This window comes from Manacus vitellinus, unplaced genomic scaffold (assembly GCF_001715985.3).
Source record: "Manacus vitellinus isolate BGI_N305 unplaced genomic scaffold, ASM171598v3 scaffold_46_pilon, whole genome shotgun sequence".
In the NCBI taxonomy this organism is placed as follows: domain Eukaryota; kingdom Metazoa; phylum Chordata; class Aves; order Passeriformes; family Pipridae; genus Manacus; species Manacus vitellinus.
In genome coordinates, this window is record NW_021940578.1 from 2849611 (window position 1) to 2873790 (window position 24180).

The window sequence follows — 24180 nt, forward strand, 5'->3', positions numbered from 1 at the left end:
AAGGATAACATCCTGCAGGAAAGGTTAACTTCTGGCACCTTGGACAGCTTGGATTTCGCAGGATTAGGTTCTGTTAACTCCTCTATTCTTGATAACAACCAACAGAGTCACCCAGTGAATTTAGAGCAGAAATCTGATTTAGCCAAGTGCCCCTTGTTCAGGAGGAGCCTGGGGAGACGAGCTCCACCAGAGCAGCCACCTTTGGTGAGCATCCAGCTCTGACCACCTGCCTTCTACAAGAGTTATGAGGAACATGCAAGACACTGAATCAGGTTTTTTCCCCTTTTCAGATTTTGAACTCGTGCTGCCCCAAGGTTGACAGCACACCTGCACCCTGCCCTGCAGTTCTGGACCACCTGCACATCGATGCTGCCACAGAGCACACACAGAAATTATATCTGCCATGTGAAAGACAGGTACCCCCCATTTATAATCTATGACATGCCAATAAAAGCCTGTTGTTGGGGAAAAAAACATTTGCAAGCATCTGGATGCTTAAACAAGCACCAGAGGAAGTTCATTAATATAGAAATTGAAGTTAATTAACTAACTGATGGTCTCCTCTGTTCCATTTGCTTTAAAGCCATCCACATCCTTCCCTTGGTCTACTGACTGGCTTTATTCAGCTCCAGTTACTATATCGAAGTGATATATTCTGCTTACAAATTCAAGGCAAAGCCCATTTATCTATTACAGGAGGAGAATGGATTTACATTTAAATGGCTGTTCTTCATGTATCTAATAACTCAGTTGAGTAATCAAAGAAGTACAATCTAAGCAGGAGCTTCTCTGTGTTTGACATTAATAAAGCCCCCAACATTCCTCCACACATTCCTCATTTATTCCTTTCAACAGAAGGGGAAAGCTGTGGCTCCCCAGCTGCAATCAGCCAGCAAGAAGGTTAGTTGGGAATTAACAGGCTGCTTGCTTAGGCTTATGTTTCAGTTAAAAATCCAGGCTCAACAGGAGAGCAAGGAATTACCATGGTGCATGGGCTGCCATTCCTTTAAAAAAAGTAAATAAATAGTGCTTCAAAGGTGTGAAGAGAAGTTTGGCAATGAAACTGTGGCCACTCAGAGCAGCAGGTATTTGGGGTTCGCTGCCCTCAGTGAAAAATTGCAGGGATTGAGCTGGGCTGATCCAAGCAAAACAACTTGCAAAGTGAAACACACTTGGAATAGGAAGAAGCAGATAGGAAATAAAATTCAAAATTATGGTAATCGACTTTTTAATTCCTTTTCCTTGGGCTACACTTGAATTATCTAAACATATGCAGGAAAATGTGCTCATGCATTAAAAAACAAGTAACTATAGTTGATCCAAAAAACGTGAGTCATCTTCCTAATGAATGGCTCGAAAAGCAGAAAATTCGCTATTAAATTTTGGGTTACAGTGATTCCAGTGGCAACTCAACCCCAAAAACCTATCAAAACCCTAATCAAAGACAAGCAACAAGAGAGAAAATGCATCTGAATGGAGACACAGAGAATTCCACACTCCCTCACTCGTTGATTACCAGCCAACTTTTCACTGCAGCAAAAAGTTCCAGGAGCTGAAGAGGTCTAAAAAAGCATTTAAATGAGGAGGGTTTGGGATCAGCACGTTCCTGGTGCTGTCTGACTAAAGGGACTGTGCAGCTTCCCACCATGCAGACAGCAGATGGTCTAAATAAGGCTAATAAAGATACATTAATGTTTTCTGTTGCCTTCCTTGTAAATAAGATTTCCCTGTGGGCTACCAATTTATCAGCCAGTTTCTCTGCAGCTGCTGACCAGGGATCACAGAGCTGTGTATGAACTGTTCAGGTCTGCTGCACACATTCACCATCCTGGCCTCTTTGTCTGCCCTCGGGGCCGTGTTGGGCACACGCACCCCCAGCGAGGATTCTGCTCCAAGAATCCTGAACTTTAGGATTCTGCTCCAAGAATCCTGAACTTTAGGATTCTGCTCCAAGAATCCTGAACTTTAGGATTCTGCTCCAAGAATCCTGAACTTTAGGAGAAAGCCTTGCTGCTCTCTGGTGCAGATCTAAGCAGTGGATTTATTTGCTGCTGAGGTCTCGGAAAGTTTCGATTTAGAAACAACTCTTGGATAACCAGTTTAAATTTCCGTGTTTTCCCCAGTCCCCACTGCTGGCTGAACATACAAGAGCAGCACAGAGCAGTCCTGCAAGGATGCTCTTCATCCACCCTGGGCTCTTCCCCACCCTCTCCTGCCTCAATGCAGAGCAGAGGCACTGGGAGAATCCCAAAGGCCCCCCTCCCTCAGCAGGAATGGGGAGGGGAGAGCACAGCAGTGCCAGCGCTGGAGGAGAATCCTTCCAACAAATGAAAACATGATGTGCTAAATAAAACCAGTTCCATTATCAGCTCTGCTTTCCACCTGCAATTACAGCACATTTCAGCGGAATATTTTTTTCCTGGCAACTGAAACAGTTTCATTACAGCTTAAATATCTGACAAGGAGGCTGACTGCAGGCTTGTGAAAAGCAATTATTCTGGACACTGATTACTTCCCATGCAGGCAGAGAGTGTTGTAACTGCAGAGAGCTGGGAAAGACCACAGCTCTGTGTGATGGACTACAGTGTCTGCAGGAGTTAATTAATGTTGGGGGGTGAGTAGGAAGAGAGAAACTCTGCAAACACCCAGCTTAACATTCAAATTAATTGACACGAAATAACTTAATATGTTTAATTTAAATGCAATTAATTTATTAGGAAAAAAAAAAAAAGCCAGCCTAGAGACAGATAGCTGGTGCATCTGGTGCAACAACCAGAGCAACATCAAGTTCCCATAGCAACATATTTGTCAGAAACAAGGCAAAAATGCTTAGGATGGTGTGGGTTTGGTTTTAAACACTCGAGTGACAACTGCACCAACAGGACTCAAAATATTGAGATAAAATTGACAAACTTAAGAAGAGCTATGAAAGACTCATTTTCTTCATTTAAGCTGGGAGGGCACTGCAGTGAGAGCTGAACTAAGTCTTGGAAATGCAGGTGCTGATGTGGGGAATTGCAAAAACAGCTCAGCACTGCATTACATCACTGCTGGTGTCTCTATCATGGGTCCTGCCTGTCTCAGCCACAGCAAATTTTGGCATCCCAACCCCTGTGGACAGAGGTTATTGCATTCTTAGCTGCTTCAAGGCAGCCTTGTGTTGAGGTTCAAAGGCCTTTAAAATGACTTCATTAATTAGGAAGAGCCAAAAAGGCACCAAACCCCAGAAACCTGTCAGACACTGTTATAATTCTATTTTTTTTTAATCAGTGAGTCATGTCCAACGCCATTTCAAAAAGATGAGGAGTCCTGGCACACCTGAGCTCACCTATTAGTATTATTATTATTACTTTTCAAAGAAGGCTGCCTGGAGATTTGGTTTCCTAAAGCCTTTAGCAGACCCCGTGTTCTCTGTGTGTCGTTGTGGGTGTTGGGCACTGAGCCACAGGAGGCTTCAACAGTGCTCAAGTAGAACGGGAGGTTCACAGAGACCCAGGAGCTCCCTGACATACCTGAGCCACTGCAGCTTGTTCTTCTCCCTGACACGAGCTTTAACACCAGTTCGAGTCAGAACCGGAACAAAAAAAAAAAATCCTTTAAGTGGCCAATTTGTGTTGTACTTTCAACTGGTTTCAGACAAACAGAGATAAATTGATGCTCTGACCTTTCTCAGGGGTGAGAGAGGGTGATTTCCTTCCCCTTTAAATGCCATTAAGTGGATGTGACATTCAGTCAAGATCTTATTGACAAGTGAATATTCCCCACGCAATTACCAGCCCTGACCACTCGGCTGCTGAAACACTTCACGTGCATTTAACCACTGAATAAAACCACTATTTCACTTCTAAATTCCAGCTGGCCCTTTCCTTCCCCTCCTTTAAAAAGCACCAGCACTCACCTAAAATCAGGTTTCAAAGGAAATGCTCATCATCCTTGTGCTGTTCTTGCTCATTAATTATTTACCAACACGTTCAAAACGCAGCAGCATTGATTGCAAATGTGTAATTAAGGCTGACTTGTATTTTGCACTTAAAGCAGATGTTCCTATCCTTTGTGTCCCTCCCCTTCATAACACACTGATCCTCTGAGTCTTTTAAGATCTTACCAGAATATTCAACAACTGCTTGGATGTGTGGGTGCTACCACGAGCTCAGCTGCTTCTCCTCTGCCTGATTTCAGGAATGGATCAACAGAGACTCCAATATCAATGTTCTACTGAGCAAAACACAGTTGATTTTCAGTTGTTTCCTCTAATGGCTGTGATTATCTGCTGTGCAGAGGCTCCTCTACCCCATCCTTGGCTTCTCTAGAGATGATACCACAGAAAGATAAAAGGCCAGAGGGTAATTATACAGCTTTTCATTTCCACTGATCTCAAAGCATTGGGTAAAACACATCAATGCCTCCTACACACACACACAAGGCAGCTCTGAAGATTTACCTGGTAAAGAGAGAAAGAAAAATGTTGGGTTTTCTTTCAAGGATTAATATTAGAAAACCTTCTTTTATCTCCTGGAATACTTTGATTTTTGCAGCTAACCTGTTAGCTTGGCTGGAGAAGGATCTGACAAATGAAAGAAGTCCCCCTAGGAGTGTGCTTCTGTTACAGCAGAAGTAGTACAGACAGATTTGGAAATAGAACCAGAACTGGGATGGCCACTTTTGCACACAGAGCCATTTAGGTTGGAAAAGACCTGCAGGGTCATCCAGCCCAACCATTAACCCAGCACTGGCAGGTCCATCCCTAAACCCTGTCCCTGAGCATCACATCTACATGTTCTCAGGCATGGTGAGTCCATCACCTCCCTGAGCAGCCCACTGTAGTGTCTGACACCCCTCTCAGTGAAGAAATGTTCCCCAAAATCCAACTAAACCTGCTCTGGCACAACTTGAGGCCATTTCCTCTTGTTACCTGGGAGAAAAGTCCAAATCCCACCTGGCTACAACCTCCTATCAGGGAGTTGTAGAGAGCAAGAAGGTCCCCCCTGAGTTTCTTTTTCTCCAGAATATTCTCCCCAGCCTTCAGATAAACTTAAGTTTCCAAGCTAAAACCCCAGGAATACTTTGTTCTGACTTTAAAATCACAAAGAAAGGCCTGAACACTCAAAGCTCCTCAAACAAGGACAGGGTTTAGATTTTTTTTTCCCGCCTGTTTTATCCCTCTCACCAGTTAAAGAGAGTCCAAACTCGCTTATCCACAGACAACAGGAAAAAAAAAAGCAGCTTTTGTTGGCAAACTCCTCAGATCAGACCTTGGTCAGAGCTCTCCCACTCTGGAATAAGGAGGTGCCTTTTGCCCAGGTTGGTTTGTGGTTCCCACCCCAAGAAGCCAACACACAGCCCTGCAATTCCCAGCTGGGAGAGCAGGAAAGGGGGATGCTTTCCCAGGCACACACACACACAGGTCTGTGCCCCACGTGTCAGCACAAAGACATCATTGCCTGTTACACCATAATGGCCATCATGTTTTCAGCCTCAGCCACGCAGATGTTCTTCAGGCTTCACACACCTGCTCCTCTGCAATTCAGGGGCTAAACAGCCCCTGAAATGAGGTGCTCTTAGGGAAGGGAAGGAAATAAAACCAAAGAGAATATTGCACCTTGCCAGAGAAACAAAAGTCAATCAGATTTGCAACAAGGAGTCATAACATTCTTATTTCTTTTTTATGTAATGATTCTATTACTGGGGTATCTGGAGGGGATAATCAATAGATGATGACAGTCTTTTGTGATGACATTATCATATGGAGTGGTTTTTTCTGGACATAAAGAGCATTTCTGCTGATGAGTTTTGAGCATTTGTGTCTTTGACAAAAGAAAGGACAAACTGAGTTACCTAAACCACTACATGGCTGATTTTATTACCTGGTGCCTCATTTGTTCCCTTCCAAATCCAAGGCATGAGGACATTTGTAAAGTTTCTCAAGGAGGATGAGAAGCTTGGACTGAGGAATGTTTATTTTTGATTGGAAAATAAAGCACAGCTTTATTCCAGACCATTCTCACTCTGTTTAAAAACAGTGACTGTTACAAGGCTATGACTGTCATCAAGCCCAATATGTTTCTATTGATGATACACAGAACTAGCAAGAAAAAACTAAATTAACAATCAACATTTGGGTCAGATAAAAAAAAAAAAATCCAAAATAACAAAATTCTCTGTAGTTCATCAGCTGACAAAACACACATTTGCATTTCTTGTTTGCTTGCAACATTTCCATTTCTTTTTCCTACTGTAATACTTAAAAATGATTGAAATATGGGGTCAGATTTTCTCTTTCATTCAGCAGGACCCTGTGGTGTTACCAAGCTTAAATTTGGTATTAATGAGCAGCAGCTTGTAGGTAAAAGGAGGAAAGAAGAGAGTGAGAAACGGAATAATAACAACCATGAAATAATAATATTTAAGAGAAAAAACAGAAGGGCTGGTGCTTTAGTAATTTTTCTTGTAGTTACGTGAAATAATCTAGTGAATTAAACTCCCCCCAAAAAAATCTGGAAGGCAAAATGTGTGTCTTGGGGGGACACAACAGCATAAACCCCCCGGTTCAGCATCACCCCTCCCTCACCTGGGGAGATCCAGGTGCTCCCCCTGGAGTGCCTTTGGCACAGCCAGACATTTCCAGGAGCACCAGAGAGAGTTCAGAATTCTCAGCACGGGAACCGGAGACAACTCCCCGTTTTCGGGAAAGAAAAAAAAACCATCATCTTCGGTTTTCCCCGCTCTGTTCTTTAAAACATGAGGTTTTACACCGCTCAGATCCCTCCGTGCCGCACATCATGTACCCAAACGATTACACAAATGCTGACTCGTGGAACATCAGCCCCTCCTCCCTCCTCCCAGCCGGATTCACATTCCCCCCAGAAACCCCATTTGAATTTCCAATGGGATGCAGCGCCCAAGTTCCCGCAGTTTTACTGTGAGGCATTCAAGCAGCTCTAATGTTATGTGTGCCTTAGACGTTTTTTTAGGGAGAAACACGGAGCGCAAAGTAATGAAATGAAATGCTTTGCTGCTGCTTCGGAGCTCGATGCTTGAACGGGCTCCAAAATGCCTCGTCTTAAAGCAGGAAAAAGCCTTTTAAATAAACTTTTAAACTACACAGCTTGTATATTCTCCACCCAAAACAGAGGAAAATGAGTTTATAGTGAAACAGCTTCCAAAAGTTACAAGACTCCGACGCCTGGTGGGGAAGTTTTATGACCACGTATATTCCAGTGCCAGCCTGGGATGCACGACCATGGGAAAGGATGGGCAGCATCTGCTGGGCTGGATGAGCTGGGTAAAGCAGGATGTGCTGGGCTGGAGTCTCTCCACCCATGGGTGAGGAGATTTCCCCCCCTGGTCCCTGAATATTTATGGCTCAAAGCACAGCTGTGCTGGAGCCGCCTTGTCTGCGCGTTCTCACCCTAAAAATCCCTCAAGATTTCACCTCATGGTTTTTATTCCTTCTTCAAAGAGGAGAAGCCACTCCAAATGCAAGTTGGTCTGTATTAAACACCCTGTAGAGTGTGAAATAGGGGTGGTGTAGCACTGACCCTGTGCTGAACCTCAGGACCTGAAGCCCCTGATAATTCACTGAACTGCACAGTCTTTGGGGCAGCTGCAAACAGGAATTTCCCACATCTCGAGCAGCTGTGACTGAGTTATTGTAACAGTGCAGGAAAGGATGGAGATGCACATCCCAAATGACAGCATTCAGATGGTTGCATGGCAATAGCACATGGAAATGAAGTGCATTTGTTACCAGCACAGGTTACACCTCCAAACGCTGCTCTGTTTCCAAGCATCTTGTATTCAGAGCAGCACTGCAAAGGCAACAGTGGAAATTTCTCTGAGGAGGAGAGCTCAACCTGATTTTACATGTCATTCAACAAACACCATCTCTGCTGCCTTCCCTGGCACCCCACAGCTGGTGTTCCCATAACAACAGAGGAGATGCTCCACTGACCCTGCTGCTCAGTGCTCCTGGACAGCCCCAGCAGCACAGGGGAACCAGAGCTGTTGAAACACTTCCAGGACCTTCAAGGACCAGATGCTTACCCAATACCTCAATCTCAAAATACACCTGCAACAACACTTATCTTCATCCAACAACCATTTAAGGGTTTTTTACAAGAATGATAACATAAGCTGATAAAAGCTAAAGAAAAAATTCGGGTGCAAAGCTGAAGAAATAAAATACCCAGGCTGAAAAAAAAATTACAGCTAGGAGAATACCTCATTTTCTGTAGCCCTTCATTTCCCCTGAATCACAATGAACTTACACCTTTAACTCCATCAAAAAGTTTTACAACTCTTTACACAATTTTCTATATGGAATAAGACAGTAACAAGGTGAAGCTTCAGGCATTTGATAGGAAGACATAAATCATGCCATGCAGGATGAGACATCAGCAGTAAAACAATAAAGGATATTTGTAAAATAAATACAAACAAAAGAAAATCTATTTATTAAATTAATTGGAAATTCAGCAAGGAAACAGCTAATATTTGCTCAGAGAAATTTGCTCTTCCATAAAGAATTGAGATTTCTTCCAAGGGCCAATATATATGCCTTGACAAGAGGTCTGTCCAATTTGGTCATATGCCCACAGGCTGTGGAGTTAATTATGGATAAGTTTACTTAATTATTCATCCATTTATTAACCACACCAGCCCTAGAAAATAAGGCAAACACTCTTCTTCAAAAACATTACTCTTCACCAAAATACAACAACCCTGGCAACTCCTTCCTCATCATGGGCTTATTTCTGCTTATTAAAGGAAATAACGTAACCCCAGGTGACACTTGAGAAATATTTCAAAACACACACACAAAACCAGACCCTGAAGGGCAGGATCTCACAGAGGACACCCTTCCTTCCATGCAGTAAAGAAATTCAAGGAGCCATTCCCCAGCCTAAGAACCCCCTCAGCACCCAAGAACTCGGGGAGATCGTGGGTTTGAGGCAACAAACCTCTGTAACAAGAGGGATTCTCAATAAACACCAATCCTGCCTCATTTCTGCTGCAGCCTGGCACCAGGGCAGGTTCACAGGTGCTGTGGTCCCTCCCCACTGGCAGCTTTGATACCTCTGATCCTGGAAGGTGGTGCCTTGTCACGCTGACCTTTCAGCTGCCTGGCCCCTGCTTGGCTGCTCTGAGCTCTGTGACATCAGGGTGGTGACTCTGCACCATTTCAAGTCATCACCAGGGTGATGCATTAGGCTGGTAATGGCTTACACTTGTAAAGAAGGAAAAAAAATAAAAAAAAAAGGTGCCAACAAGGAGAAAATGGCACGTGGAGTTTATTTCCTGACAAGAAATGTCGTGGTTGATTCTCAGGCTGCTCGTGCAGAAGGTGAGCCCGGTCTGAGGTGCAAAGAAACACTCAGCAGGTCAGAGCAGCACCAGCTGAGCTCGGCTCTGCTTTGCTCTCAGGGCTGGAGGGGGATGTTCGACAAGGGCCTGGAGTGACAGGACAAGGGGAATGGATTCCCACTGCCAGAGGGCAGGGATGGATGGATGTTGTAAAGAGATTCTTCCCTGAGAGGGTGGTTTGGCCCTGGCACAGGGTGCCCAGAGAAGCTGTGGCTGCCCCATCCCTGGGAGTGTCCAAGGCCAGGCTGGACTGGGCTTGGAGCAACCTGGGCTAGTGGAAGGTGCCCCTGCCTGTGGCAGGGGGTGGAACACAACAAGGTTTAAGGTCCTTTCCAACCCAAACCATTCTGGGATTTAAAGGAATACACCTGCTGGAAGAGTCCTGTATTTTAGGTGTCCAGTGCAGCTCCTCCCTGGCCCAGACCCAGCAGACACCACGGGCTCCTCTCACACACACAAGGGTGTCTGCAAAGTAAAACAGTGCCTCTTTACCTACCAAAAACGAGGGGAAAAACCTTCATTCCTCAGGTATGCTCTTTTAAAATGGGAACAAACAAATCACTGTTCATCAAGAGCACTGCAATATTTATTAATCCCTCATGTTAGTTGAACTAATTAATAATATAAGAGTTACCAAGAGCAATTCTCCAACAGGATTTAGCACTGAATTATGAGTACTTGTTCACTGGAATTTTATTTAGCTAAAACTGCTTCTCTGGCAGGAAATTCTGTGCAGCTTGCCCTAAGCTTCATTCCCAGAATTATTTTTGGGGTGAGTTGTTCTGACCTGGGTGGGCTCTGTGTTCCCTTGGGGAGCTGCAAGCAACACCAAGCAGGAATTTCATTTTCCTTGCATTTACTCATGACACAAAGACTTTTGTCATTTCCTTGGTCACACTGTCCTGGCATCCATCCTAAATCCTGCAGTAAGCACAGTGTGGGTGCTCCAGGCTGATTTGAGCTCATCTCCTCTAATAAGAAGCTGAATTAAATCAAATTGATGCAGTCCAGAAGAATTTTCAGGGTTGTCTGGGACATCAAACAAAACTTTTACACAGAGGACAACGACAGAAAAACTCACAGATGAATTTGGACTGATCCCCAGAAGCATGAAAGGCCCTTGATGTGACTCTTGTACGAGTTACAGTTTCCCCAAATACTTTTTGTTTCCTTGAAATGCCTTTTTTTTACAGGAAAATGGCAGATAACAGCTGCTGCTAAGACAATACTCATTTTTCTTTTTGGATTTCAGTGTTCACTTCGAGAGGCTTCAACTCATGAAACTAAGAAAATTCTCACAACAGAAAAAGCCAGAGATGCAAAAGCTCTGATTTTGAAACTTCTGTTTCTTTTTTTTTCCCCCTGCAGGTGAGATCACCAGCACATCATCCTCACCACTGAACATTTCCTGGGCTCAAATCCTCAGGACAAATTTGATTTCTATCAAACATGGCCCGTTTGATAAACCAAACGCTGCTGCTTGTAATCATCAAATCACATTAAATCAGCCCAATCACCCTGAAATGAGCCTAAATCTGTCCAGATTAGCTAATCTGAAAGAGTTATCATCTCATGGAATTAGATTGCAGCCAGACAGGTCCCAGCCAGCTTCAGGATGTGAGGAGCCACCAGCAAAGGGCTCAGAGCTCCATGTGGAGGGATGATCAGATGGAGGGATCAGGGGTGACCTGAGCCCAGAACAGCCTCACTTGGTCCCACAGATGAGGGAGAAGCAGCAGCACAGCTCAGACTGGAAGCACTTTGCCACCAGTAAGAGCCCAGCACTGACTGGGGACACAGGAGAGGAGGGAGCCCTGTGCTCGCCCTGCTCTGGGGGTTTGGTGCATCCGTGAAGGTTTTTACACCCATAAACTCAGACGAGTTTGAGTCGGGCTGGAAGGGAGCTCAGCTTTGCAGTGTACTCTGCCTCCCTCTCCTGGCCCGTTCCCGGGAATTCTGGACATCAGCTGCTTTGGGTGCAAAGTGAACCGAGAGCAGCATCAGGGTATCAGTGCACGAAGATGTGCAAAACCTACAGACGAAAAGACTGGAGCCCTGGAAATCCTCCCCAACCCTGTGCTGAGGCTGCCAAACCCACATTTACCCAGCAAAAAGAAAGAGAAACAGCCCGGCCAAGACACCAATAACTCCCCTTGCAGATCACAGGGGTATCAAAACCCAGCGATGTCTACTCAGCCTTCCTCAAAAGAAACCATCACGGCCCCACTCCCCCATCAATCATTTTAAATTTGTTACTAAATGCCCTCCCCAAGGGAAAGAGGAGGGGGGGGAAAAAAAGCTCAGTCTGAGCCACGATTGCCTAATTCAATCAAGAAGAATGAAGGCAGCAAACCTCAAGCGGAACATTACCCTGCTCAGCGAGAGTTAACATAACAAAATCCCTCCCTCCACAGGGAAAACAAGAACATTCCTGGAGTGCAGTCAAACAGCACAGGGCATTCCCAGGTAACTGGGACCAGCTGGGTTAGAAAAGCTGGAAGAAAAGAGGGAGAAAGAAAGAAAAAAAAAACAAACTAAACCCCTGTTCTACTCACAGGAAAAGCAGCAGCTGCAGCCTGAGTTTGGGGTTTTCTTTGGATAAACTTAAATATGTGATTAATGGCTGGCAATAGCTGGAATACAGTCAAATGCTCGAGATCAATAGCATAATTAGCATTAGATGCAATTAGATCCAGGCAGCTGGATCCTTGAGAAGCTCATTTGTATTTTAAACTTTCTTGTGTGTCTTTTGCCATCCAAGCTGGGGATTATGTTGACTTGGGGTTTTTTTTTACATAGTGAAAATTAAGAATTTAAATGGCAGGAAGACCCCCATGGAAATGTTGGTACTAATTTTATCCGTCTCTGATTCTAAGGAATATTAAATTTTAAATAAAATGCAGAATTTCATAGAAAAAATAATCTAACAACTGAAATGCTTTCTCTGGGGTTCCTAAACATGTAAAATAAATCTTCACAGGAGTTAATCCCATTTAACCAACTCTGAATGTTAAATTACCCTTCTAGTTCATTTACAGTTTGCCTTAAAGATAAAAGTTTTTGTGGTTTTTTTGGTTTTTTTTAATCTACAAAAGCAGCATTTTGCTGTTTACAGGAAATAAATCCCACCTTATAAATGTGGGTAGTTGTTATTTGGAACTTGATGTGTTTGCTGTACTTTCCACATTATTTACTAAGCCCCTAATTCTTGAGGGGGGGGGGAACAAGAAAATCTCAGCTTCCAACTAAGAAAGTGCATCTATTTGTAGAGGACATTCAGAAATCCAAGTCCAAAAAGTCTTTTCCCTACTTATTCCTTTTTTTTAAAGCAACCAGCTCAGCTGGGGCTGCCCATCCCAGTCGCCTGACTCAAATCCACAGGAATTTGGGATGATAGATCACTGTTTTTCAAGTCAGGGTGTGATCAGCATCTTAAAAACACAGCAAATTGATAGAGAAGCTGGTGAAAAACAAACTGCTCTCAGGCCTGCAATGGGCCACTGGAAACCTGCTGCCCAAGATGAATATATACATAAAAAGGAAAGAAAAAGAAGAAAAAAAAGAGGGGTGGTGGAAGAAAAAAAAAGGTTTTAAGTTTCTTGAAGAATATTTTTGCTCTGTCTCAGAATACACGTCAAGAAACAGATTTTTTTTTTTTTGGCCAAAACTACTTTTACTTTAAAACAGGTGCTTGATAGGGAATGAGGATCCAGGCAGGAGCTGTTTTCCCAGAGCACTGCAGGAGACACCAGGCAGCAGCCACCGGGGGTCAGCACCACAGCAGGAAGGTCACTGATGTCAGAAACACCAGCTTTTCCAGAAAAACAGAATTATTCGGGTCGTGGGTATCAGCCACAGCCAGGTGCAGGTTGATGGAGAGCTGTGTCTGACAGGGGGACTGGATTATTCAGTGAGAATTTTAAAAGAGCTGCTTTTTTAAGAGTCCTTTGCCATCATTACCTGTCCACAGGTGAAAAACAGAGCAAGGAGCTCCAATCCACTGCAATCATAAAAATGACATACTGATTTAACCTGTTGTTTGACTCATTACTGGAGTCTTCCCAGACTTCCCAGCAGCTGGGAAATATGGATAAATAGAGTAAATAAATGTGCCCAGAGCTGTATGATGCCACAGCCAGGTCACTGAATATTTCTAACACATTAAAGGGAACTGAAGTACATTTGCACCACCTGCACCTGCCCTGCAAAGCTTCCAGTGCAGCCAGGAAAGAATCAAACCCTTATTTAAAGCCTGTAGAAATCACCATACACTCCCAGCTGAGCACACAAGTGCTGCTGATCATGGAATCACAGATTCCCAGAATGGTTTGGGTGGGAAGGACCTTAAAGTTCTTCCAGTCCCACCCCCTGCCATGGGCTGGGACACCTTCCACTGTCCAGGTTGCTCCAAGCCCTGTCCAGCCTGGCCTTGGACACTTCCAGGGATGGGGCAGCCACAGCTTCTCTGGGCAACCTCTGCCAGGGCCTCCCCACCCTCCCAGGGAAGGATTTATTCCCAATATCCCCTCTCTCCCTGCCCTCTGGCAGTGTGAATCCATTCCCCTTGTCCTGCCACTCCATGTCTTTGCAAAAAGCCCCTTTCCAGCCTTCCTGCAGCAGCCCCAGCCCCATCACTCAGCATTCCTCAGGGATATTCCTGGCAAACCTGAGTTTTGCAGCCACTGAAGCAGATTGTACCCTTCCTTTGGTGTCTGCACAATCAAGCTCTTGACAGGCAACACCTCTGTAAGAGAACCTGAGCAGCTCAAACCAGGGACAGACTATTTTTATCCGGGCAGAAAGATGCTGCAGGGAAGAATGAAACTTCTTTTTCCTGTAACTCACAGTATTAGATGCCTTTTGTTTTGCCAAGCCTTGACAGACACACTCTGAACTCCCTGGAATTTAACTTATTTGCTTTTTTTAACCATTTGGTTGAGGGCAGCACTTCCAGCCTCCTCACCAAAGGCAGTCAGTGCCGTGCACACAGAATATAACACACTATAACTGCCTTGCTCGAGTAATGGGTGAGCAGGGAAAAAAAAGGAATAGTGGAAATACAGATGAATTTAATTGCCTGGAACTTGCTCTCCTCACCAGAGGCAGCACAGCCCAGCTGGCAGAGCAGCACTGAGGTGAACAGGTCGTGCCATCAACCAGAGTGGGGGCACTTTGCTCCAAGGTCACCAGCTCTGGCTGCTGTGCTGGGAGCCCTTAAACAGGTGCTTTTGGGATAATTACAGTATTAGAGGATAATACTGCAAAAATGCAATATTCCTCATTTGCAACCCATCTGCCACAACTCTTGGGACACTGCAGCATCATCTTTCTCTTCTGCAGGAAAAAAAGCCATCCCTTTTTCTCTCCCAACCTGTTTTCTCTTTACTCAGAGGTTTGGTGATGCTACGTTTTCATTCCCAAAACTAATGGAATCAAACACGTTTTCCCTATTCAGACACGGTTTTGCCATGTTTAAATTTCATACATTATTTCATTCCCAGCCAAGATAGCATGTGGGTATTTTGAGAGCATTGTCTCGTGGTTCTGTAGGAATGTTCAGTTTTGGAAGGGCTCACATCACTGCAGCCACTGCATTACCCAGGGCAATAAAGCACAAAGGCAATAACACCTCAGCCTCCTTCAGCTGATCTCCCAGTTAAGATGCTGATGGCCTGGATGTGTTCTAGGAAAATACTTTCATTATTTCACATCAGAATTTAGGAAAAAAATATCCATTTACACGATTCTCAAAAATCCCCACCTACCATAAAACAGGATAAAGCCAGAGCAAAGGCAAAAGCTTTGCTTCATGTCTTTCATCCCCTTTTCCTTTCTATTAATGCATGGCCATTAAAATTGCCTCCAAGACCTCCATAGGGAGAATAATAACTAATTCCTGTTTGTAGCTGCAAATCCAATCATACACACATTTTCAGTTCATTATTTTGGTGTCATAAAAACATGAGGGTTGCAATTGCAAGGAGTTATTACATCCATATACTTTGCTATTCAGGAACATTAATTGGCAAAACCAAATTTGTCCATCAGGAGGGCAGATGAACACTGCCAATAATTGAATCAGGAGTAAATCAGCTCACAAGTGGTTCATATACAGATGGTGTAATAATCGAGTCTGTTGAGATGACAGGGAACAATTTATATTTAATTTATGCGAGAAAAATACGTTCAATATTTTCTTTCTGTTTTCTGTTGTTGGTTTGGGGTTTTTTTTTGTCAGACACTCGATGGTTTATGACAGTCATAACATTTGGGAAAAGCTGCTTCTTGTTGTCTGAAGGATAAACCCCTCCTGCTGTGCATTATATAAATAGATTAGGTACACGGACAGAATTTCACAGTTGATGGTGCACCCATGGTCACTGCTGCTCTCCCCTCAGGGGCTGGGCTGGTTTTAAGCAGATTAATCACATCTACAGGGGACAAGGGACTGTCCCATGAGGTGAAGTGACAGAGGAATTACTTGGCCACAGAGGGGGTGGGATGCAGCCCCACAGCACTGGGCACCTCAGCTCCCAAACGTGCTGTCTGCCCAACAGGACCCCACAAGTCCAGGGTACTGTTGCAGGGAGTGAAGCCTGGAGAATCCAAGGAAATGTGGAGTCAGCTCCAGCCCAAGTCCAGCTTTCACCATCTCTTTAATACCCAAACTCCCTCCATCCCCATTTTTGGAAAACACTGGTTTTCTCCCCTCCTCCAAGCAGGTACAATCGACCACCCACTATCTGGCCATCTGATCTCTGCTGTGAGAGACCCCTGCCCCCCTGTCCCAGCCAGGCACTGCAATTCCACTTCCCATGGGCTTTTCCAGTCTGGAATGAACCACAGCAGGAAATCCCCTCACAGATAATGAACCCTCCAGTCTCTTACCCCCCACTTTGCCCACTGAAATTGTGTCTTCACTGATCTCTCATGTACTTCTCATTTATATTTTTGAGCATTAACAAGACCTTGTCTGTGGTGCCTCTCTGCCCTTCAGAGCCCTGTGCAGCCCCAGGGTCACCTGCAGCTCCCTGAGAAAACAGCAATGGCCCAATATTTGTGGGATTAAAAGGATAATACTGTAAAGCAATAAAAGGCACAGACAGTAAGTGGACTCCATCCACTCTTTTCCTCCTGGGAGCACAGGGCTACCTAATGAAGTGAAGAGAGGGAGATAAATGTCACTTCTTTTTATCCCTAATAACAGCTCATTCCACTGGGTGGAAGAGAAAAATATCAGTGATCTTCCCATTTCATTTGTGTGGCCCCTGAATCTATTCAGCTCAGGCAGGAGCACATCACCTGTCAAGGAGCATTTTTACTATTTGCTTTTCTGGGAAGAGGGAAAAGACATTCATTCAAGTGCTGGAGCTGGAGAGGCTCAGATTATCCAGTTCTCAGCTAAAACACAAAACTCCAGGGGCTGCTGGAGCAGTTGGTTTCTGACACATTCCTCGTCATCTCGGAAAAACAGGGATTTGGTTTTGGCAAAAATGACCCTCCTTTCTACACCAACACACACAAGGTGATTTAGCATGACAGTATCATACATGGAAAGTTGGCAGGGACTTTTATCAAGCACCACAGTGATGAGCACAGAGATTTATGTGGTTGTTTTCCAGCTGCTAAGGCCTGTTCTAACCCCAGCATGTAAAGCCAGACCACAGCTCCCCCCCGGGGAACAGAAACCTTGCAGGCAGGTTTAGTAACAGGTAAAAACTCAACATTTGTACCCCATGAAATCTCAACAGAATAACAGGCAATTCTGTGATGCTGCAGGCAGTTTTCCAGGTGCCTGCAGGGCTGGCCAGCAGCACAACACCCTTGGGTTTCTGCATTGTGGTGACGGGACAAGGAGTAGAGAGTTCACACTGAAAGAAATCTAGGTTGGATACCTAAATTGGATACCTAAAATGGAAAAAATTCCTCCCTGTGAGGGTGGGGAGGCCCTGGCACAGGTTACCCAGAGAAGCTGTGGCTGCCCCTGGATCCCTGGAAGTGTCCAAGGTCAGGTTGGACAGGGCTTGGAGCAACCTGTGCTGGTGGAAGGTGTCCCTGCCCGTGGAAGGGGTGGGAATTAGATGAGCTTTTAGGTCCCTTCCAACCCAAACCATTCCATGACTGAGCATTACAAGTCACTGATGTCACCCAGGATGTCACTGGTGCCCCCCACCCAGGCAGACCAGGCCCTTGGGGATCACCAAACCCACCTCACTCCACCCACCTGATACCTGCTCCTGCCTCTTGCTTTCCCCAAACCAGGAACCCTAACCCCAGGCACAGTAATTAACCCAGGCTGTTGAGTCATATTTGAAAACATCTTCGCTATCCACACCCCCCTCTTCTCCTGGGAGAGCAAATAAACAGCTTGTTACCATGAAAGATTTATTACTGCCTAATGCACACAGGAAACCTGATGCACTAAGTACCAGGGAACACATTCCCAGCCCGGATTCTGTGTGGTCTCAGACCAACAGATCCAAGCAGATTTTATGCTGTTTTTTTCTTGTTGTCCATGGGAGGAAAGAACAGCTGTCACTAAAGGTTTAATCAGATGCTCTCAGAGCTGGAGCCTGAGCTCTGAAGTGCTGTACTACAGGAAACCCAGGAGCAGCAAGGACCTGATGGGAACCACCCCTGGAAGTGTTCAAGGCCAAGTTGGACAGGGCTTGGAGCAGCCTGGGCTAGTGGAAGTGTCCCTGCCCATGGCAGGGAGAGGAACTGAATGAGATTTAAGGTCTCTTCCAACCCAAACCCATTCTGGGACTCTGTGACACCTCCCTCAGTGCCTGGTGGCACTGCTAAACTCAAACCAAACTCACATCCACTTGGGGAGCAGCCACCAGATTGGGACCCAGGCTACAAGTGCTGGATGATGGATATGTAATGGCAAGATAATATGGAAAAGATTCACTGCAAAATCCCAGAGCCTGGATGATTTCCAAATTGCTTTCTTGCTCGTTCTGGTCACATCTTCAATCAAGGTCCTTATTTCATAACCAAAGGAAAATTAACTGGCAAGACATAAAGAAAAAATATTGGGAGCCTAAAAAAAATCAGCAGCATCTGTGAGCCAAGGAATTGATGGAAAATGACAATTAATCTAATGGAGCAGTGAGTCAGAGAATAATGCATGATGGTGAATCCAGAAAACTGCATTATACCGAACAAATTGCTTGGAATCTGCCCATGTATAAAATAAATGGTTTCTCTGCTAAGCCTAATTCTTCCAGAAAGCCCTCAGCTCTCCTTGAGATCAGAGCTCATTTCACATGTTCAATATTTCATGGGAGAACAGAGGGGAAATACCCTTTAAATTCTCAGTCACCCTCATTTTTAAGTTAGGTTATGCCAACCATAAATCTTTCAGACCTTTTTCTTCTTCTCCTAAAATTAAAAATTAGGGCCTTTCATTTTGGTACTGGTAAAATTTATAGCATGTACCTGTGCCAGATTCAAATTTGTGCTTCAAGCAGGAAAGATCCTCCAGCATTGCCCGGCCAAGGGGAATTTCTCCCGGGATCAGGAAGATTTAGGACAGGGCTATGAATCCAGCCTAATTCCCAATTACTGCCTTTGGAAATCACCAGCCCTGTAGTCAGGCTGGACAAGGCAAAACCCCAACCAACCTACATGGTTTGCCAACGAAACAGAAACCTAATTCCCTGAGCCACCCCAGGCAGGAATTACAGCCCCTCTTTGGAAATCAAACTCCCTCTAAATGTGACCATGTCCCCAGGTGACAATGACAGATCTTTCATATTTAATGCCTGCAACAGGAAGGATTTACTGCCTTGGGAAGCTGGAATTTTGTCAGTGAATTCCCAAAGCAGGGAGCACTATTCCCTGTGCTCGTGGCAAATAAACACCCAGGTAACCAGAGGGAACACATCCCAGCAAACAGAGTTATTGAGGTGCAGTAAATTGGTGAGATAAGGGGCAGTATAACAGGATGGGAAGACAGAAATTTAACTTTCCAAGGAGCATCCCATGTGCTGGTGCCAGCTAATGGTGCTCCAGAGGGCAAACAAAGAGCAAGTACTTGTGCAAAGGGCAAAGCAGCTCTGGGGCAGGGCTGCCATGTGATAACACAACCATCAGACTGAGACTGTGATTATGCAAATCTCCACAGGCTGTGCTGGAATAATCAGCCAATTGTGCAGAATCAGCTGCACAGAAGAACTTCCCAAGTTTCCATGGATGGGGACGAGGTGCAGTGGGGAGGAGGGAGGTTGGCTTTCCAACATTCAGCTTTTGGTTTGCAGAGCAAGTTACTGAAGAGCAGCACCGGGAGAAAGGGAGACGTTTGCAAGGGGGTGTCACACACCCTCTGCTCTTCTCCATGGAGAACAGATAATGCCACAAACCCCCCCAGGCACGTTTGGCCAGCAGAGCCCAGCTCTTCTCCCAGGGGATTTGGAGAAGGGTCCTTATACCAATGGCAGAAGCAACAAAACCCAGGAGCTCGTTCCAGGTGGTGCATCAAAGGTGCTGTCGAGCCTGTGATCTGCCTGGAGCTCAGCAATTCTCCAGGCACATCATCTGACATTTAATTAAGGCCAAGGCCTTTATCATTCAAGCACATCACAGGGTTATTAAGAAGCCCAAATGTCACCAATGCCAGTGATGTGGCACTGGGGGTCTGCAAGTGTTTCCTGTGAGATTTGGGCTGTTTGGGTCAGAACTGACTCCTCACAGCTCCTCAGGGATTGTCACTGGAGAGAATCACAGGGGTAAGATTTGCTTTTATGGTTTGTAAAGCCATTTGCACAACCCTACACAACATGAAGTCCTTTTATGGCTTTACCCCAAATATCATTTGTCCAGTGACACAGGACACAACTAAATAACCAGAGTTTGATGTCCCAGACATGAATCCATTCCTGTTTCCTCAGGGCATCCTTCCTGCCCACACCTCGAGGGCCTATGACCACAGACAGAGCCACAAATATATCAGCTGAAGCTCTGCTTTCAGGTGTGCTGAGTATAAATTACCATTGCCATGAGGATAGAAAACACATAGAATCTGCTGAAATCACTTGAGATATCAGTGGCATTCATCCTTACATTGTACACACCTTGTACCTGAGAGAACACCTAGAAAATCCTACTAATACAATCCACCAGAAGGAAAAAAATCTTCTGCTTGGGTTACTGCAGTGGGACTCAAAAGCCCTGGAGTCACAGGTTTCCCCTCTGGCATTTTCCTCTAAGAAAGGACATGCAAAAGCAAACCAAATTAAAATTACCACCTGTGTTTTTTTCCACCTGGTTGGTCTCATTAATTTGGGAAACAAACTGCTCACCCAGGACTGGGACTTCCTCAAACATCTCCTCTTCAGGTAACATCCAACACAACAGATCCACAGCCTTAGGTCTGATCCCAGGACATGGAATAGGAAAGTTTAATACTAAACACTCTTGGAGGTCTGCCTGACATTACCTTGGAGGCAGCTGCATGAACTTAGGCTTGATTAACTGCTTAGCTGCCAGCTAACAGTCATACAGCTCAGCCTGTGAAAGTACTACAAGAGGCACAGCAGAAGTTGCAAAAAGATCTGCAGAAAACCCTGATAACATGATATTTTGAATTTCACCACAGAAATAGAAACATACAATCCAAACATCATTTGTTGCAGGATTGGTTGGGGAGGGGAGAGAGAAGAGAGGAAAAAGAGGATGGGACATTTTGGAGGATATTTGTGCTAAGATATCTGCACCAGCACAAACAGTATTAAAGTACCAATAGGTCTGGGTAAAACAAGCCTAAAACACAATCTCTAAGCTCTAAAAATTCATAGCAAGTGTTGTTATGGCATCATTGCAGAAAGCCAGGCTTTCTCCACAGCAAGTAAACAAACACATCCATCCTCAGAGCTGCCTGTCAGCAGGGAGAGGAAAAGGAGAACAAGTCTTGTAAAATCCCTTATCCAATGTATTAGACTTGGGAACTCAGGTATGAGGTAGGGTGAAAGCACAAAGCTCTGGGGCATTTCATGGACTGGTACTTCAGAGCACCAGGAGCCACCAATGTGAGAACAATTAATGAAAACAAGAGGCAAACATGGAAAATTTGGGATTAGTCATGTTACACACCACCTGCTTAACAGCCAGAAGGCAGAGACAAGAGAGAACCAGGCCCATCTGTAGAGACTCAAAAATGTATGAAAACAACTGGGGAAAGGATCAGAGCTGCCAGGTGCTACAATAACACAGACAACCACGGAAAGCAATGGAAAACAACAAACACTTTGTCCTTCATAGCCCTGACCACCCAAGCAGAGACCCACACACCTGAAGGTGCTCTGTGCTGCAGCATCACCCTCCAAACCAGCAAATCAACCTCCACTTGGAGTGCCCTGATTTTGAAATGGAAAAAAAATCACCACACGTGTTGTGTTCACACCAAAACACAACAGCAACTTCCACTGTCAGGGAAAGAGCAGCTTGTTCCAGTCCACATTTACCAAAAACCACACAATCATCCCAACCCTTGCTCATATTTGTGACTATTTGGACACAAAGCTTTGGAATGATCTCATGGGAAGCTGAGGCAGGTGTGCAAATGCAACAGGGGTCCAGTTTTCCCTTTGGAAAACACCGGGTTTTAGGAAAGAACTTAGGAAACAGGACAGGGAAAGGACAGTAAGGACACTGCAAACCAGGAGGTGGGATGGGCTATAAGGTGGTAGCTGTACATATTCCTCTCTTACCTGCTTCCATGAGCTGGCACTGCTGCCCAAAAACTTGTGAGAAGGTAACAGGCCCTGGTGCAGGGCTGGAGGTCACCGGAGGGGAGTCCATAGTTCTCTCAGCGTCCTCTGTGTTAGTCATGGAGCAGAGCCCAGCAGCTCTGAGAAGCTCCCGTGCCTCGCAGATCCTCGGTGGGCAGGAGGAGACCCCCAGGGAGCAACGGTGCCTCTCCCAAAACTCCCAGGATGCTCCTTTCCCTCTTTTCAAGGGGCAGGATCAGCACACGTTTTCAGCTGAGTGTCATCAGTATTTTCACTGAGGAAAATGAAGTGTCTGCGCGTCTCCCAGGTGGTTCTTATTTGTCCTGGGCAGGTCTGGTGGCTTCAGGCACAAATCAGCACCTGGCACTGAGGATTGGCCCCCTCGGGGGTTTCTGCCATGGTTTGAGCAAAGTCATGAGGTTCTTCTCCTCCCGAGGTGTCTGAACCCAGCAGCAGCTTGTCCGTGAGCCCGGGCACATCCCCTGCGGGAACACGGGAGTTTCCCAGGGCGGGATGCTGGAGCCGGGAGCCTCCGTTCTGCGAGGGCCCCGGATGATCTGGAGCACCGCAAGATCCTTCTTCCGCCTCTTTGCCTGCGGGGTCTTGGAGCCCGAAGCGTTTCAACCTCAGAGTTCACCGGAGGCTTCCAGGGGTACGCACGCCCCTCTGGTAACCTGCGGCCCCGGGCTGCGGCGTGCGGGCTCCGCTCGGGGGCTCCGGCGAGCTCCGAATCACCTCCCCCTCCGCTTTATCCGCTTCCCAGCAGCCGCGCCCCCCTTTCCCCCATGCCCAGCCGGCCGAGTGGGGAGGAGTACTTGGATCGCCACTGTGTAAGTCAACATCCTGTCTGCCTGCTGCCAGTGGCTGCCTTCTTGGCCGCCTCCTTCCCCTGCCCCGGATGCAGCGGCTGCTCCCGGAGCGCTCCTGGAGGCGCTTGGAAGTGCTAACTCAGGCAGGGGAACAGCGAATCGCCTGCCTCAGCCCTCTCCCGGCTGCCTTAACCCCCTCCCGGCTGCCTTAACCCTCTCCCGCCCACCTGCCCGCTGGGATGCTCAAGGGAAAGGGGGAAAGACGCCAGGGCTGGTACCCAAACCCGACCGCGGAGCCCACGGCTCTGCATCCCGCAGGGACGCCTGGCTGGAATTCCTTCAGTGTAAAAAAAAAAAAATCCAGGGTTGTTTGCAGGGACCAAGAGTTAACTCCCCGCAAAGTCTGACACCGCTGATTCATCCTCACTTTACAAACTCCCTCTGTCAATGCGAGGGATGCTCGCTCCGGGAGCTCCGCGTGAATTTGTCCTCCATGAGTCATCGGAGCTTTCTTTGGGAAGTCTGCTGGGAATGAAGGTTGTTACCTCACGGCCAGGAAAACACACCGTGCCCCGGGTGGAAATTAGAGACGGTCGGGTTAGAGCAGCAGAAAGGCCGGGGCAGAGGATGAGAGGCACCTGCGGGTACCCCCAATGCTGGGGGGGCAGAGCGGGGACCTCAGCCCCCCTGCAGCCGAAGGAGGCAGAGCGGGGACCTCAGCCCCCCTGCAGCCGAAGGAGGCACAGAGAGGCGGATTCACTGCCCAGGGACACCCGGGGAATTCTGAGCAGCGGGAATTGGAGTCACGTCTGCCGGTCTGTGCCGCAGCACAGCTCCTGGGGCTGGGGCGCTGCCCAGAAAATCCCAGCTCGGTCATTTTATTGTATCTATCCCCAGGTATTACAGAGTTTAAGGAAGGACTATTTTACAACGAGGGTGGGGAGGCTCTGGCGCAGTTGCCCAGAGAAGCTGTGGCTGCTCCATCCCTGTAAACACCCAAGGTCAGGCTGGACAGGGCTCTGAGCAATCTAATCAAGCTGAAGATGTCCCTGCTCATGGCAGGGGGTTGGACTCGGTGCCCTTTAAAGTCCCTTCTAACCCAAACTATTCTATGATTTAAATGGTTTTAGGCTCAGATTTGCCAGGGCAGAGTCCAAACAAACAACCCAGAGACTACTTTGCAGGTTTATTTTGCTAAAGACACAGGGAAGAATTTCTGTCCTCACAAGAACGAAGAGATTCAACTTGACCTTCTGGTTCTTCATATGGAGGAA

At 46.1% G+C, this 24180-nt stretch overlaps 1 protein-coding gene across 1 annotated transcript in view; it reads right to left on the reverse strand.

Moving 5' to 3' along the window:
- The window catches only part of LOC108640854 (putative uncharacterized protein C1orf196), a 46865-nt gene extending 24286 nt beyond the window's left edge, over positions 1–22579 (reverse strand). Inside the window, exon 1 of the mRNA XM_018079327.3 lies at positions 22077–22579. Within this exon, the coding sequence (XP_017934816.1) occupies positions 22077–22197 (121 nt within the window). The 5' untranslated portion in view covers positions 22198–22579. The remainder of the gene's footprint in view (positions 1–22076) is intronic.
- Positions 22580–24180: the final 1601 nt, after the last annotated feature.